Below are 16,492 nucleotides of genomic sequence, written 5' to 3'. Positions count from 1 at the left end.
TACATTCAATCTTCATGATAACAATAGAGCAACATGTTATAAAATTTTCCCATGCAATAACTTTTAACTAACTACATTAAGATATTATGCTATCCAATCATGCAGAAAATATGCATCTATAGACAAGAATTCTTTCAATTCTTGTACATATGGACAATTGTGTGTCCAAGGGTATTGGTTGGGTTAGAAAGCATTACTATAGACCATAAAATACAATTTTTAGGATAAGTGTAAAATGTTATTACGTATTGTGGCACTTTTTAGTGCACATAAATCCACTCATAGTCAGGGCTGAAGAACACTATGAACCTGCTCAGGTCTTCTTAGAGGACCTTAAAATCACAAAGCATCACAATTGAGACTTTCATCATGGCAGGCTATGAAGCTAATGTGCAAACAGACCTTTTACTAAGGGGGCAGATTTTTATTATTTTAACTTCCTTATGATGTGTCAAATGATACTTGGGTGAAGTTTTATTGTGTAAATAGAGTGTACATTTTGCCTTTCCAGTAGGCATGCATATTTAGTTTTTGACAAACACAAAATTAAAATAATATGCAGTAATGGTAATGTATTAGGTTCTTGAAAGGTGAAAGGTACATTTTCCTACCATATGTTGTCACAAAATGAACTGTAAAATAAGCTCTTAAACGTGAAATTTACAGTTTTTTACAGATACAGCACTTTCTGAAGTCAAAATTATCCTGAGTGTTATGAAAAAACAGAATAAAATATTAATTTTGATGCAAAAATTTAAGAAGCAAAAATGGACTACTTTACACAGAAAAAAACTTAACACACTATTATTTGTTCAGCTCTTATACAGAAATCTAGATATTCTTTTCACCATAAATATGTGGCTTACTTACTCTTTATGCTTTTTAGCCACAACTTAAAAACATGCAGTTGAGGTTCCACTGTAAATGCATATTTGAAGAGTTGGAGCATATATCTCTCCAACATGGATATACTAACATGAATTAAGAAAATTAACATCACAAACATGAATATACTTACTTTTTGAAATCTGTAAACAGATTGACAACAAATGTATGAAGTTTATCTAGTTTGTAGTTGTTTGTCACTTTCACAGCCTCTGCTGCATTCGCTGGACTACTATACTCTAGGAAAATATAGCTGCAAAAGAAAGATAATATTCAAATAAAATTCGAACTGAGGCAGGCAAACATTCCATTCTCCTAGTCATCAAATCAAAACTTTGCTTCTGCAACTAGGAGCGAAACATTCATACAATGTAAACAGGAACATTTATACTGAAAAGATAATCTGATCTGGGATTACTTTCAAAGAACTATAAGGAAATAATTATATATCTCTAAGCAGTGATGTTTACCCTGAAAGAACACAATAGGACATGGTACTTCTGTTTAGTTTGGTGCACTTTTTAATTCTCTTTTTACACACAGGTGTAGTTGGCTGCAAGCATTATGTTCTGAAGTGATTTAGTGTTGTTATGGTCATGTAGAATGTGTTAACCAATCAAGTGCACAGGCACTTGTTGAATCTTCTGAACTTGAACACTGCTATTCTTGCCTAGTCTACTTGGTTGAACACAATTTCCTTGCACCAGGGCACTGTACCACACTTAGCGTCAAAAAGTTCAGTGAAGTAGAGACTGGGCTAGTATATTAATGCCTAGATTATCTAATGTTCCATATAATCAGAAGAAAACCTTTAAAAAATAACTAAAACTCAGAATATTTAATGATTTTTCAGTTTCATAGCATTGTAGAAATGATTGTTACAATGAATTTGAACCTTAATGGAAGTCATTACCACTGTCTGGAGTTCCAAAAAATGCAATTTATAATCAAAAAAAGACAAAAAAAGTACCTTACAAAAGCATCGGTTGTTCCAATGACAAGACATTCTTCGTTCATAGAAGAGAAAATATCGCAGAATAGTGGAAAAGATTGTGAAAGCAAATTTGAAGCTTTCAGAAAGTAATTAGCACTGTTTGCAATTCTCAAAAGTCCTAGTTATCGGTGAAAAGAAGTTGTAAAAGTACCTTATGCAAATATCCCCGCTTTCCACAGACTGCTGCCAACACAACACTCGAAGGGGTGTTGTGCTTGAGACCAACATGATATAAAGCATTTAGGGAAATTACCGTAACATGGCCCAACTAACCTAACCATGAAAGCATTAAGACTACTTGAATACTAAGAGCCCTAAACCTGACTCACCTAATCTAACTACGAAGCCACATTCCACCACACACGTGATCAAGATGGCAACAGCAGTCCGTAACCAAGACAACAGCAAACAAATGGCTAAATGCAAGGGAAGACAGGGAAGAATTGTATTGGAGTATACGGAAATGTAAAACCATTCCGAAGCAAACACGAAGTAAGTAATCACTAAAACTCCAAAGTATGTGTCACCAGACAAATAGAAATCTAACCATGAAAAAATGGCTGTGTACCATGATGAAATTCGAATTAAGCAATTAGAACTTGGGCCAGCAGAAGTAAGTATAATGCTAATAGCCCTAAATCTGAAACAAGCTCACAAGCTATCTTCACCACCTGGTGAAGATATCACCCTAATATATTTAATTTCACCTTCACTCCAACTCATTTAAAAATCTATTTTTGATCAACTAAAATGATATTAGGAATGAAACAAAAAGTTGCATTGTGTGAATGATTCTATCTACATCTAGATGAAATCAAGTAAAAAACAATTAACTCACCCTTTTGTTTGGCCATTTTCATTTCTAGGATAATACTCGTTAATTATATTTCCAAATTTTGAAAATATTTTTCCTATAACAGACTGTAGTTTCTCTAGACGATCAGGTCCAACCTGAGGGACACCATCTACTACTATAACAGACTCTACCCCATCTGTTTCATGGGGCTTCTGCTTTATCAAGTCTCCGAGGAGTTCTGAAATTCAAGGAAAAACATAAATGCACCACAATCACTCAAACTGCAATGTCCACCAAAAATTATCACACCACATATGCGAGTAAAATTAAAATTTAGGAGTGAATCGCATATATAGTTATTTACACCTGTCAGAAGATTTGGGGAAATTCTCATATGTAAAAACACATCTAATTACTACTTTCATCTTGTCAAAACACCTATAACTTATTTAGTCCTTTTTAACATTGCTTCTTACTTATTCTGCATTGCGGAACATTGTACTATAAGGTGTAATTATGGATTTCTTACGAAAATAATTCCAATTTTTCATATTACAAGTAATTATTGTTACTTTTTTAAAAAATAAAAACTCCTATAGTGAAGATTTTTTCGGTCTATCAACATTTATTATAAAGCATATAATTGACATAATAGCACTTCCAATTACATATCATATAAATGGGACATTAAATGATGGTATTTTTCCTCATAACCTAAAAATATCTATAACAGTCCCTATCCACAAAAAGGGTGATAGAGATAGCCCTGGTAACTACCAGCCTATATCCCTTGTTCCAGTGTTTTCTAAAATTATAGAGTACTGTGTAAAAAAGCAATTGACCCCTTATTTTGAACAGAATTCAATTATTAATGTAGCCCACTTTGGATTCAGATCGGGGCTATCTACTATTAATGAGGTATAATTAATGGTTTCGAGTCTGGCTCATATACATGTACTACTTTGATAGATTTAAGTAAGGCCTTTGATACAGTTGCGCATGAAATCTTGCTTAAAAACTACAGTATTATGAAATAAAGGGTATCGAACTATCCCTTCTTAAGTCTTATCTCACTAATTGGCGACAGATAGTAAAATTTAATAATAAGAAATCTTATGAGCTAGACATTTTGTCTGGTGTCCCCCAAGGATCAGTATTAGGTCCATTTTTGTTTTTAGTTTATATGAATCCTAATTGCCTACTGTATAAAACAGCTACCTATGCTGATGACACTGCGATCTAACGTACATGACTATAATACAAGGCACAATCTGAATATAGAAATGCCATACGCTAGACTATGCAAGACTCAACCAAATTTTAAACGTAATGGAATGAGATTATTCAATTCGCTACCAGCTTCTATACGTAATTTGGAAAACAAGCAGTTTGCTAAACACATTAATAATATATTAGTACAATATTGTATATATAGTGTCACGGAATTTGAAGAACACTTCCATCAGGGCCTGTAAAATGTAAATGTCTACTCATAATGCATCACAGAGCTGTACAATGGGTTTTTGTACATGGCTTGTATTGTAATCAAAATAGAGTACTATTTTTCAATTGCATTCGCTGTAATAAAACATGTAGTTTAATTTGCAAACTGTATTGTTGAATGTGTAATATTTTTATATTTTTAATTTTCTTTTGTTTTGTAATTTTTTATATTAACATTTATATACTTATTATGACGAAGTCTATTGCAATCTTGTCGTCTAGTGACTAATAAAGTATTCTATTCTATTCAATATGGCGCGAGAGTTCTGGATCATCGCACGTCGTGTTTTATCAATTTGGAGTGGGTATGCAGTGTTTCCAACCTTCTAAACCAAACAATACCTACTTCCATGTTATTTATTTTTCCCAGGTTTGAAATTATGCTACTACCAAAAATTTGGGGTCGTATAACCATGCATGGGTTGCCCTACAAAGCATTCACGGATAGCCCCACAAACCATTCACGGTAAGGTTAGGTTAGGTTAGGCAAGCTTAGCTAAAATTTGAGGTCTTATAACATGGGCATAGTTCAATTATGCAAAAAAAAAAATGTAACAATAAGTTAGGTCGTTGGGTTAAGTTAACAAATTTCAAAATACTTGAGGACTAGGTAACATATATTTTCTTTTCTTTTACATTGCATTCTGTACTTAATCATAGCGATCGTTCGGTTTCATTACTGGTACTTAAATGTACTGCATTGTACCCGCTTGTTTAAAAAATTCATGCATTCTTCTTTCCAGAGGAAATTTATTCTTGTATAGGTACTCCGATAAGTAGCCTGTAAAGTGATGTTTCTTCTATATTTTGAGAGTGGATTGGAATTTCGTCGCAGGTTCTGCTCATGAACATGTCCACTTGCAGGTGTGTCGACGAACTCTAAACTGTGGTTCACTCGGTAAAAATTTACTATCCTTCGGACACATCTAATTTTTTCGTTTCGTCAATTTTTGACATTTGTACTTACGTATCTGCTTCGCGGAACATTCCTGAAGGTGTATCAACGTTGTTTTGATGAAATTAATTGTAATTTTTCACATTACCAGTATGTCTTTCTGGTAGGCCTTTTCACTTGCCTGAGACACAATATGGCGAGTACACCTTCCTACATAATCGCACGTCGTGCTTGTCTTTTGTCAAATTTTTGACATTCATACTTACGTATCTGCTTCGCGGAACATTCCTGAAGGTGTATTGACGTTGTTTTGATGAAAGTAAGGGCAATTTTTCACATTACCAGTACTTCTTTCTCCTAGCCTTTCCGCTTGCCTCACACACAATATGGCACGTACACCTTCCTACATAATAACGCGTCGGGCTTGTCTTTTTTCGATTTTCAATTGTTATGCAGTGTTTCAACCTTCGGAACCCAAGAAATTTTTCTTTCGCGTTGTTTTACGAAGAAAATTGTAATCTTTCGTGGCGCTATCCGTGAATGGTTTTTGGGGCTATCCATCCTGGAATAAGTGGGAAACATCTAGAAATTGCAAAATAAGCGAAAATAAGGAGTTACTTTTCGGAATTGAAACTGACAATTTTCGCGATTTTTTTTGGTTCACAACCAAATATATATATTCCTGATACTACCAGGACACCAAATTTTAACTATGTTTGCCTAACCTAACCACGTGCCAATGGTTCATGGGGCTAGTACCAATGGTTCGTGGGGCTAGCGTCAATGGTTCGCAATTATTTCCAATTTCTAGATCCTGATACTAACACGACACCAAATTTTAACTGTTTGCCTAACCTAACCGAACTAACCTAACCACGCGCCAATGGTTCGTGGGGCTAGCGACCAGCCATCCTTCTAACTCTCGTTGCAAACGCAGACAGTTTGAAACACTGGATACCCAATGAACATGAACAAAACACAATCACGACGGGTCATGTTACAGTCAAGATGCGTGCCAAACGCTATTCTCCGTCGGAGAATTAATTTTCAACGAACAACATGAATTTCAGCTATGAAACATTCCCACATCTCACAAAACACCTTCCCAATGTTCGACAATGCTACAGGAACTTATCACTATAAAAGATGAAACGATGACAGGAAATACATTCGGGAGGTAAAGGGTGAATATGAACCAGTACAGAACAGAAAACAATGAAAAAAATATGGAAATACTAAAAACATATCTTCAGAAGCCTACTATATAATATCGAGGCAACAAGATGGTTTTCATTTCATACATAGAGAAAGCTTTCAAATATCGAAGTTTTTGATATATTTTCTTCTGTTCTTTGGATCTCATTGCAAAGTAATTACTCAATGTGTGTATGTGGCATTTCAGTGCATATGAAGTAGCCAACTTCTGATCTTGCCACTGTTCAAGTCCCACACTGGGCACGGGTGTTTTTTTTGACAGTGTATTAATTGCATAAAAATCAACCTTCTGATCAGTGAAGTAAATTCATTTCCACAAAAAGTTTTTAAGAAAGTAAAAACTTACTGCATTACAAGATACTAATGACAAAAGGAGAGGAAGATACTCTAACCCTACTATTCATTATTGCATACATGATATAAACCTAGGAGGCTAATAGAGAAGATAATGTGTCTAGTTGTTGCCAATATCATCAAAATCCTGCCAGAGCAGGTAAAATTGCATACAAAACCCTCTTTATAGTACTAAGCTACTGCTACATATCTACAGAGTTGCTAAACAAATCATGTTTCACTCATCTAGGCTTGCCAGCCCTCCAGGAATGGTGAGATTCAGTATTTACTATTATTTTCTTCTGGTATGCATTTGTGTCTATGTAGCTGTACACTAATTTTGGAGCGAATTGACAATACTGGAAGCCTCTCCGATTTTGTTAATATTTTGTGTACACACTAAATGACACCTTCTAATCATGAATATGAAGTTAAAATGTGGGGCTCACGTCTGGAAATTGCGAAATAAGTGAAATTTAGCTCTCCCTGATCCGAACACAAACTCTGGAACAATGTTTATCACAATATTTTACATTTCAGAACCAAAAAGATACGTTCTTGATATTACCACGACATAACATAACCTAAACTAACCTATTTGCGATCACTTACCGATTGAAAAATCTTGATTTAGTAGTACTATATCTTCAAGGTTTCTACACAGAAGACGCCATTTTTGTAACTAGCAAATTTGTATGTTCGATGCACTGTTGCCAAACCTACTTTTAATCAAAGATATAAGAATGTCGAATCGATTCCTCTTAAAATAGGTTTGATACATCGTTGGAAAGTTTATGAATCAAGGATTCCATAAATTTAAAATTTAAGGTAAGGAAAGAATCGGGATTGGAATAATAGTAGTATTAATTGGCCCCCGTAAGGAAAGAATCTGAATTGGAAAAAAGTAGTATTAATTGGTCCCAGACTCTGTGTTCCGCCCGTGGCGTAATTGACCTACCGCTACCGCAGCCCCTTTTTTTTCCTATAGTCCCTTTTACTGAAAACATTGAAAAATACGAATGAAAACAGGATTTTAAAAAAGTTGAATTCTAATTGAAATTCACATATATATTTATGTTGAATCATAATTACTCCTCCTCCATACTCCATTTCATGGTAACTGACTGAGATCATCAATTGTTTATGTCAACAAACATGGTTTACATACTTCCATATGGAGAATGAATGTCAAAATGAAGAAGTTTATTATACAACTACTACAGCTCAAAAATTAATTTCTTCACTTCACCCCCAACATGTGAACATCAGATAAACCACCACAACTAATTATTTCGTGAGTATAAAAAGTAGGATACAAATTATGGATGCTTCCGGTATTGTCAATTCTAGCCCTAATTTTATTTTATTTACTTACAAACTGTGGTTGCTATGTTCTTTTGGTCAACTTGTATTCATAGTGGGAAGACCACAAACAGATAACAGCTAATATTCAGGACATTAGTCTTCCAAAACATTTTAATACCAAGTGTTTGAAGGTTGTACAGAAATCTCCTGGAATGTTTTTCTCTAAATTTGGCAAGTCTACACTCATCGTGTTTGTGTAGAATTATAAACAAAAATACTGTGCTACTCCCAAAAGAACAATTTCAGCAGTTTGCATTTCATTCTAAACTGCAAATTCTACCCTAACTAGCTTATCTGTGCATCATAAATTAGATCTAAAACAGGAATCATACTTCTGCAAGGCAACTACGTGTGCAAATCATAGGTAAAATGCACTATTGCCCGCCAAAGGGATCAGTAGCTGAAGTAACCGAAAAACCGGGAAATTCTGATTACTCCAATAGTACAACCTCATTCATAATAAGTAAACTTGGTTGAAATAATATTTCGGTAGCATGAACTGCACATCTGTTTCCTACATGAAAAACAGCCCGCCAAGTTCCCATATGGATACGCGGAGTACACGAACATTTTCACTCTTAGATTATAGTAAGCATTTAACATATACGTACACATAAATTTGAATTTATGGGTAAAAGAAACTTCATTCTTTCACTGTAAAACAGTAGAGACAATTTTTCGGCAAATTAACATTGTAAGAAAAACAGACATCTGTTATGTTACAAACAATAAAGCAGCCTACAAACAACGCCTTCTAAAAAAAAACCTTTTCCATAGTTTTATATGCACCTTCATCAGAGATGTTGTCCACATAACCTTCTGGGTCGCTGAAGTCTGGTTCTTCTTCCTCTGGTTCTTCTTTTCCATTTTTATTCGAATCGTCTACGTTCTGGCTCGATTTCTCTGCTTCCTTCTTTTTCGCCATCTTGGAAACCTCGTGGACTGGACATGGACAAATGGCGAACGAGGAAGCGACCCACGTTGCCGCAGTGGAGAGTAGCAGTAGAGAGTAGGGAGTAACATGTATGACATTTTATTCATTCCTGTCGGACATCTCTGTATACACTGCAATGCAAAATTCAAACCAAAATCAAATATGCGCATATAAGTTATCTACGCTTAGGCTATATTTGCTTCTAAACAGCTTGAAATATGAAATTTGAAACCAAGTCCGCTTCCGGTAGCAGGCAGCAGGGGCGTGTTGGCAGCGAGGTGCAGGTAGAGGCCGTACCCGCAATGCAGAGGGACTCAGAAATCCCATAATGTTCTCTCTGTGATGAAATTTTGAATAATCCAGGATATTCAACAGGTATCAATACAAAGGAAAATGAATTAGTCATATATTCTCTGATCAGTAGCGGCGATTGAATTCCAAAACAGTGGGGGCAAGGACATTTTAATTTACTTGTTAAGGTTTACCATAGTGCGGGGGCAAAAGTGCCAAAAAGTGGGGGCCCACTTACGCTCTCCTTGGTCACCGCCTTTGTCTTTGATATCAACAATGACAATTTGAAGTGGAAATTCTTTGATATAAACCACTGAATAGAAAAACCCGTTTTTTTATGCCAATTAATTTAGATTTTGTATCAAGAATCAGAATTAACTGTATTTTACAAGTCAGCAGACACCACAAATAAATTCACGACTCAGTGTTGTTTATAATTATACTGCAATATATTATTTCAATATGTGCGAGGTCAGTGGCGCAGGAACGTTTTTCATTTGGGGGATACAAAATTCAGCCTCCCATATACAAAACACACATACTGCACACATTCGGCGTACAGGACTCCTATATTGCTTGCTGCCTTTATGGAGGGAAAGCTTCCATGTCTACAGCACGCGCGTAAATAGGCTCTCTTACGCCAGCGTACGAGAGGTCTACCGTGATTGGTTCATGTGACCCTTCCTGCCTTCTGAAGCAGACGACAGCGGCAGAATTCCTACCCGGTTCTTCGCTCTTCGCGCTCATGCAACTCGTGCTGTGTGATGCTACAATACGCAATATTGACTGACGTAACTTTACCAATCTCAAATATACTGCTTCTTAATGGCCACTGCATTGTATAATTTATCGCACAAACAGCGATGTGTATTAGAAACTAAAAGATCAACACAGTTTTTGTCAAATAAGTTGGTGAAGTCCTCGTGATAGAAATTCAGCCTGTGGCTGCTCTACCACTTAACCCGCAAAACAATTATTTTCTTATTGTATTTTTTCGTTATTATCTAACTACTTAACATTGTGTGAATGGAAATGTTTAGCATTCATTTGAAAACTCTTAACATCGAATGGTCTCTGGAGAAAATTATTTTAAAATGTTTATCAGCATTCTCAAGATGTAATAAACAGTGGTCTGAATTACTAATCGGCACTGTTACGTCAGTAGAGTGTACGATATTTGGATCATCCACTCTGCTTTTCACAGTGCGCCAAGACGACAGAGGTCCCTGGTTCGAATCCCGGCGTGAGCACGGGTGTTCTTTGTCAGTGTCCCTTCATCAATATCATCACTCATATTCATATTCGCAATTAACCAAAAGTGGTAGAAAAGCGAAGTAAAATAAACCAAATCAATCAGTAGTTGGATCGCTCACAACAATGACGTCTACTGTTGTGCAGAGGCGCTTGTGATTCAGGTAGGTTTTTAATGACTTGCGTCATGCAGAAAGATATAAAAAAAGGTATAGAACACCAGAGTTCAAAACATCTGTGGCAAAGAAAGACAAAGAATTTTATTTCCTAAACAGTATTCAAGATATGGTTACATAGAACGATTATTATTTTATGTATACGGATAAAAGTAGTCAAGCTACTTTCGGAGGTATGTGCTTATGCCCTGGTACCTGAAAATTAACCCAGGGCGTCAGTTCCGTGAATTTTTTACGGATTCCCCCGCTTTTCTTTGATTCATCCTTGATTTCCATTATTTTTTTTTAATTACAATAATTCACTGTGACATTGGCAAGAATGTCCCAGTGTGAAGAACCAAATTTGTTCTGTTTTCCTGAACAAAGTTGCTTTCACATCATTCTACAAGGTAAGAAGATTAAGATAAAGGTTAGAAATAGTAGGAAGTAAATAAGTGTTAGTGTTTAACATTAATATTATTTATGATCACAGATACGAAATTACATAAATGTGTAATTGGGTGGGTAATGTTTTCTTAGGATAAGTTTTATTGTGTGTCGTGTGCATTAGTGTTGATGGATGAAATGAGGAATGGACATTACGATTCTATGAATGTTAAGCAGGGTCTATGTTCTAGTATGTTATGTTTGAGATAGTGAGAGTATTATTGGCTTTGAGATGTACGTATTAATAGTAGGAAGAGATATGAAAGAACGAGTGGTACCTGATGCAAGGAGACTTGCGGGAGACCAGCAAGAGTTGGTCGGACTGGGATGAACATCGGTACGACGGTTGGTACCCGGGACATCATCAGGAAGGGAAGAAGTAGGGAGGGATTTCCTGGGAAGTATCGGGTACATTAGTACGTTCGGTAGTGGAAATTTAGAGAATTGTCGAGAATCAGTGAGGGAAGTTTGCAGTGTGTTTAGTAACGAGAATAAAGAAGGGGGTGTAAGATTACAATTTAAGAAAGAAACGAAAAAGAAAAATCTGGGTTAAATTCTGTTGGTTCCTAGGTCGAGTCCTTGCAGTGTTATCCTTTGCCTTTCTCCGAGGAGGCGTAACCTTTTTTCGTTTTGGCGTATCACTGTCTTGTGTATTAGTGTCTCCTTCTTGATGTTCCTGTGGGAGGTTCTGCTTCATTATCCTCTTGGTGATCTTAGTCCTAAGGAGGGATGTCCTGTTGTTGAGTTTGTCGAAGGTGGATTCTTTGTGATCTTCTGGGGGGTATATTACATTCCGGAGGTAGGGGTTGAATGGGGAGGTGAGTGATGCCGGATTTGAAGAGGGAATGTTCCTCTTTCGACACCAGGTTTGTTAAGTCGTTTAGTGACGTAAAGTGCTCGGGATTTCTTATTAACTGGTACGTGTTGAAGTTTGGTAGCTTTTGTCTTAAATCTTCGATTTGTTTGTTTGATGTCTGGCAAAAGAAGGCTTTATGTTCCGGTGTGTCCGTCTCGGTTTTACATTTCAGGCATTTATCAGTCTGTCTGAGGTTGTGCTTATTTAGGTGTTGACCGTAGGGACCGTGTCCCGTTAGGAAATGTATGAGACCTCTCGTGGGATGGAAATGGTCCATCGAAAGTCGTTCTTTTATGTTTGGAAGGAAACTGTGAAGTCTCCTTCCTTGCGTAGCTTGTGTCCATTTCTGTTGCCAGACGCTAAACAAGTGGTTGTAAATTTCTGGTACCGTGGCAGGGCGTATTCCAATTAGTTTATAGATTTCGTCCTCTTGTCCATTTCTAAAGTAATACTTTGATGCTCTAGTTTTAATAACGATTTCAATAGGCTGTAGGCCCGCAATCATGAGAAGAGCCAGGGTTGAGGTTGTTCTGAATGCACCCGTTAGGCGAAGTATCTGTGGCATAGTGAGGCATCTAATTTTCTAGCTAAAACATGCAATGATGATGTTTTATTGAAAACCCAGCTTACTTCAGGCAAATAATACCTGTGGCGACTAATACCATAAGTAAATTATTAAGCAAGAAAGGGCCGACTCTTCCTTCAGTCTTGGCGTTCCCACCCGAAATGTCCATGCTACGCCACTGCTAATCATTTCCCACCCACTGGATATAGAAACCACATTATTGAATATATCATACTTATAGAGTTCCACTTCAGTTAATTCTAATTTTAAATTCCCATACGCATAAAAATATCTTTAAACAATTTATGGAAGATGTGTACCACATCCAATGTCGTTTAGAAGCCATGTATTTGGTATTTACTGAGACATCTGTAGGGCGTTAAAGAAAACAGTTGAGATAGTTCCCGATCAACTCGTAAAAAGTCCAACTTTAAAATATTTGTGAAACATTTGACGAAGCATTTATTTGTTATATAATTAGCTGTACCTAATGACTAGGGACATTGAATTTTCGCGATGAGCGAAATCGCGAAATGTGAAAAGAAGATGCAATTTTGAACATTCTGCACGTAACTACACCCCCAATGATGAAATATGCATGAGTTTCACTCGCGAAGTAATGCGAAATGTGTGCTTTTCCACGAAATGAACTCTTTTTCGCGAAATAATCGTGAAATATCATCAAATTAAGTAGAAAACACGCAAAAACCGGCAATCGAGGCTGTGCGCGCAAACTGTCGATTGGTAACGAAACGTTTGCTTAAAGTTTCCTACCACTTGCCGCTGAAGAACGTTTTATCTTCGATCACATCAGGAAAACGCTGCAAATTGTAATTTCCCATGCACATAATCTCAGTTCCAAAACTTCGCCCCTGTCAAGCTGCATTCCTTTCTTCCCCCGAATGTCTACTCAACTTCCAGTTTCATTGGACTTGCTAGCTGTAGCAGCGATAAGATAAGTCTGTTCCCTCACGTCAAGGGAAACAATGGTGTCATTTGTGTTCAGTCATGAATGAATTTAGTTTATTATCATGTGATTTTCAACATGTGCTTGTGTATGTGCAGTAGTGATTATTTTATTTGTTGGACAGCAAGGATATCCTTTAAATACATACAATGAATATATCACTTGAGATATGCAAATTAGAAATGAAGTGATTTTGTATTGATGTTTTCTTTTTGGTTGGACAGCTAAGTACTTGTGTATGTGCACAGTATATAAAAATGAAGTAGTTTATCAATTTATAGCTCTTTTGTATGTTGTTTTCTCTCATAATGAAAAAGTGTGTGCCATTTTTTTTTCACCGCTGGTATATACCGCTGATCTAACATTTTATTTACCGCTCTCCTCAGTTTTTATTTACCATAATTGTGTCCCTACTAATGACACTCTTCAAGCACTGAAAGTACTATCATTACATATACAAAACCGAAATCCGTCAGATGTCAGAGGAAGCAAGGAAAGGCATACACTCAAAAGGTTTTTTTTTTTCGTTTCAATCTTTGGTGAACAATATGAAGAACCGCCCAAGGTTTCTTTTCGTATTGAGTAGCATTAAATGCAGATAAGTAGAATGACAGCACTATGTTCCTACGCGTCAGCAAAAATTTGATGCGCCTGGTGTTATGTTACATCCGGTGTAGCGGGGTACGAGCGATTTTATTGTTGAGTCAGCAGAACGTGTCTGATCACGTTGAAGGCATCCGAAGCGGTGGGGGAGGGGGTCAATGGATTTGTCACGTTGTTTCTTGATGTATGCTAACCTAACACGTGCGTATGTTTGTGTGTGTGTGGAGGAAATGCGCGCGCAACCATTGCGTATGATTCAAAGACATGAAGAAATGATTTAAAGATGGCGCCGAAGGTGCTTTACCCCGAAAGCTTAGCGGCTAAGGTTATTGCTCTGTAAAACAAGAGGCATCGGGGGTTCGATTCCTGGTAGAGTCAATATTGATTGATTGATAGATTGAGTTAGTTTTTTAAGTCCGTTTTATGCACGGTAAAACTAATCAGGATTGGAGCTACAGTTGAAAACTGGTGATTCGGACCACTATGTGCCTCCACCGAGTATCGAACCTGGGACCCTTTGATTACAAGGCGACGATGTCAATATTGAATGGTCTCGATTAGCCTGTGTGTAAATAAAAGCAACAAAATGGTTGAGTTCGAAAATCGAGTTGGGTTAGTGGTTAATGTTGTCACCTGGCAATGAAGAGGTCGCGGGTTCGATTCTCTAGGTAGTTAAATTAGACCAATTGTTTAGTCCCGCCATTATAGGTCGCGATTAGTCCATCTGTGCATAAATAGTGATTGAATAAAATCAATATGGCGGCCTTGGGATAGTGGTTAATGTTGTCGCCTGGTAATGAAGAGGTCGCGGGTTCGATTCTCTAGGTAGTTAAATGAGGCCAATTGTTTTGTCCCGCCATTATAGGTCCCGATTAGTCCATCTGTGCATAAATAGTATTTGAATAAAATCAATATGGCGGCCGCGTTTTGTGTTTAGCGGCGGCGGCGGCGGCGCGGCGCGGCGCGGGCGCGGTGGGTGTTTTTTTATTCCGCGAGATGTTTCAACCAAGTGGTTGAGGGTTCGATTCCCAATGTTGGTGAAAATTGGATATTCAATTGTATTTGTTTAAAAGTTCCGATTAGCTTTTTGTGCACAAAGAGAAAATGAACTAATTGGAAATAGGATGTTTATGCTGTAATGAAAAGGTCCCGGGTTCGATTCACAATGTCAAATTGGCTGATAATGATGTTGTTTTTTTTTTTTAAAAAAAAAAAGAAGTGTGTTGAGTCCGCATTAGTATTTAGGCAGGAACAGATATTAAAAATCAAAACAAAATGCCTTTTGATTACAACGCAAAGACTTTACCGCTAATGTATAAAGATAAATTAGAATCTGTTGTTTTGCCGTGTGGGGCCCCAGTACCGATTAGCTTAAATGCATAAAGAGTAGAAAAAATAAGCAAGATGGCCGTCACTATTGTTTTGTGATCAAAGAGGAGTCACAGGTTCGATTCAATCAAAGGAGGCAAGATTCTATGTTTCAATTCCATGTAAAAGTCTAAAGTTATGTTTCGATTAACCTCAATGCATAAAGAGGAATTAAACAAAAACAAGCAAAATGGCGACAGATGTGATAAAAGAAAAATTGAATTAGTTTTTTATAGTGACAAGAAAAAATAGCGAATCATTGTTAGAAATAGAATGAAAATAAAGATACTTGCCTTTGCGTGTCCAGCGCTGTGCAGAAAAGCTCTTATGCTTTATCTCCGACAAGTCCACAATACACATTTTTTTTTATTGTATAGTTAATTATTAATGTTGTTATTAACACAGATTCTTACCAGTGTGAAGAAAAGCTCTCATGCTTTATCTCCGACAAATCCACAATACACACTTTTTCATTATATAGTTAATTATTAATGTTGTTATTAACACCGAGTTTTACCAGTGTGAAGAAAAGCTCTCATGCTTTATCTTCGACAAGTCCACAATACACACTTTTTCATTATATAGTTAATTATTAATGTTGTTATTAACGATTGTTACCAGTAAAAATATAAACCATGAGGATTTTTAAAGGGGGTGATAAGTGAAAAAAAGCCAAGACATATATTTTATCCCTGTTTATTACCAATATTTACAAAATTCAAAAGAGCCGCACACACACACACACACACACACACACACATATGTAAAATGTTTATATTGTGTCACCAGTTTATCAGCATGTTATTTAACAAGTTTTTATTCTTCAAGTTTGTTCACTCACCCACATAAGGAATTGTGTCACTATCATATCCATTTTCTGCTGCAACCACTGAATTAAAATGTTTCACTATTTTTTCCACAAGCATGTTCTCGCAAAAAACAAACACTTCTTTGGAAAGTCTTTTTCCGTCGATGTTTTGTATAGACAAAGGCTCAGGTTTTGTACATCCATGTAGATGGGAAAGCACAAACTTCTCCTTATTACATGCATGGACAGGGGAAATATCTG

The 16,492-nt window shown here is 36.6% G+C and overlaps 1 protein-coding gene across 1 annotated transcript in view; it reads right to left on the bottom strand.

Moving 5' to 3' along the window:
* The window catches only part of LOC145982828 (eukaryotic translation initiation factor 3 subunit B-like), a 51,942-nt gene extending 42,989 nt beyond the window's left edge, over nt 1-8,953 (bottom strand). Inside the window, exons 1-3 of the mRNA XM_083116188.1 lie at nt 8,776-8,953; nt 2,718-2,913; nt 1,019-1,138 (exon numbers count right to left, since the gene is read on the bottom strand). Of these exons, the coding sequence (XP_082972314.1) occupies nt 1,019-1,138; nt 2,718-2,913; nt 8,776-8,911 (452 nt within the window). The 5' untranslated portion in view covers nt 8,912-8,953. The remainder of the gene's footprint in view (nt 1-1,018; nt 1,139-2,717; nt 2,914-8,775) is intronic.
* Nucleotides 8,954-16,492: the final 7,539 nt, after the last annotated feature.

This window comes from Lepisma saccharinum, unplaced genomic scaffold, assembly GCF_977018435.1.
Source record: "Lepisma saccharinum unplaced genomic scaffold, izLepSacc3.1 HAP1_SCAFFOLD_443, whole genome shotgun sequence".
Lineage (NCBI taxonomy): Eukaryota > Metazoa > Arthropoda > Insecta > Zygentoma > Lepismatidae > Lepisma > Lepisma saccharinum.
This window is presented reverse-complemented; position numbering and strand designations above follow the sequence as displayed.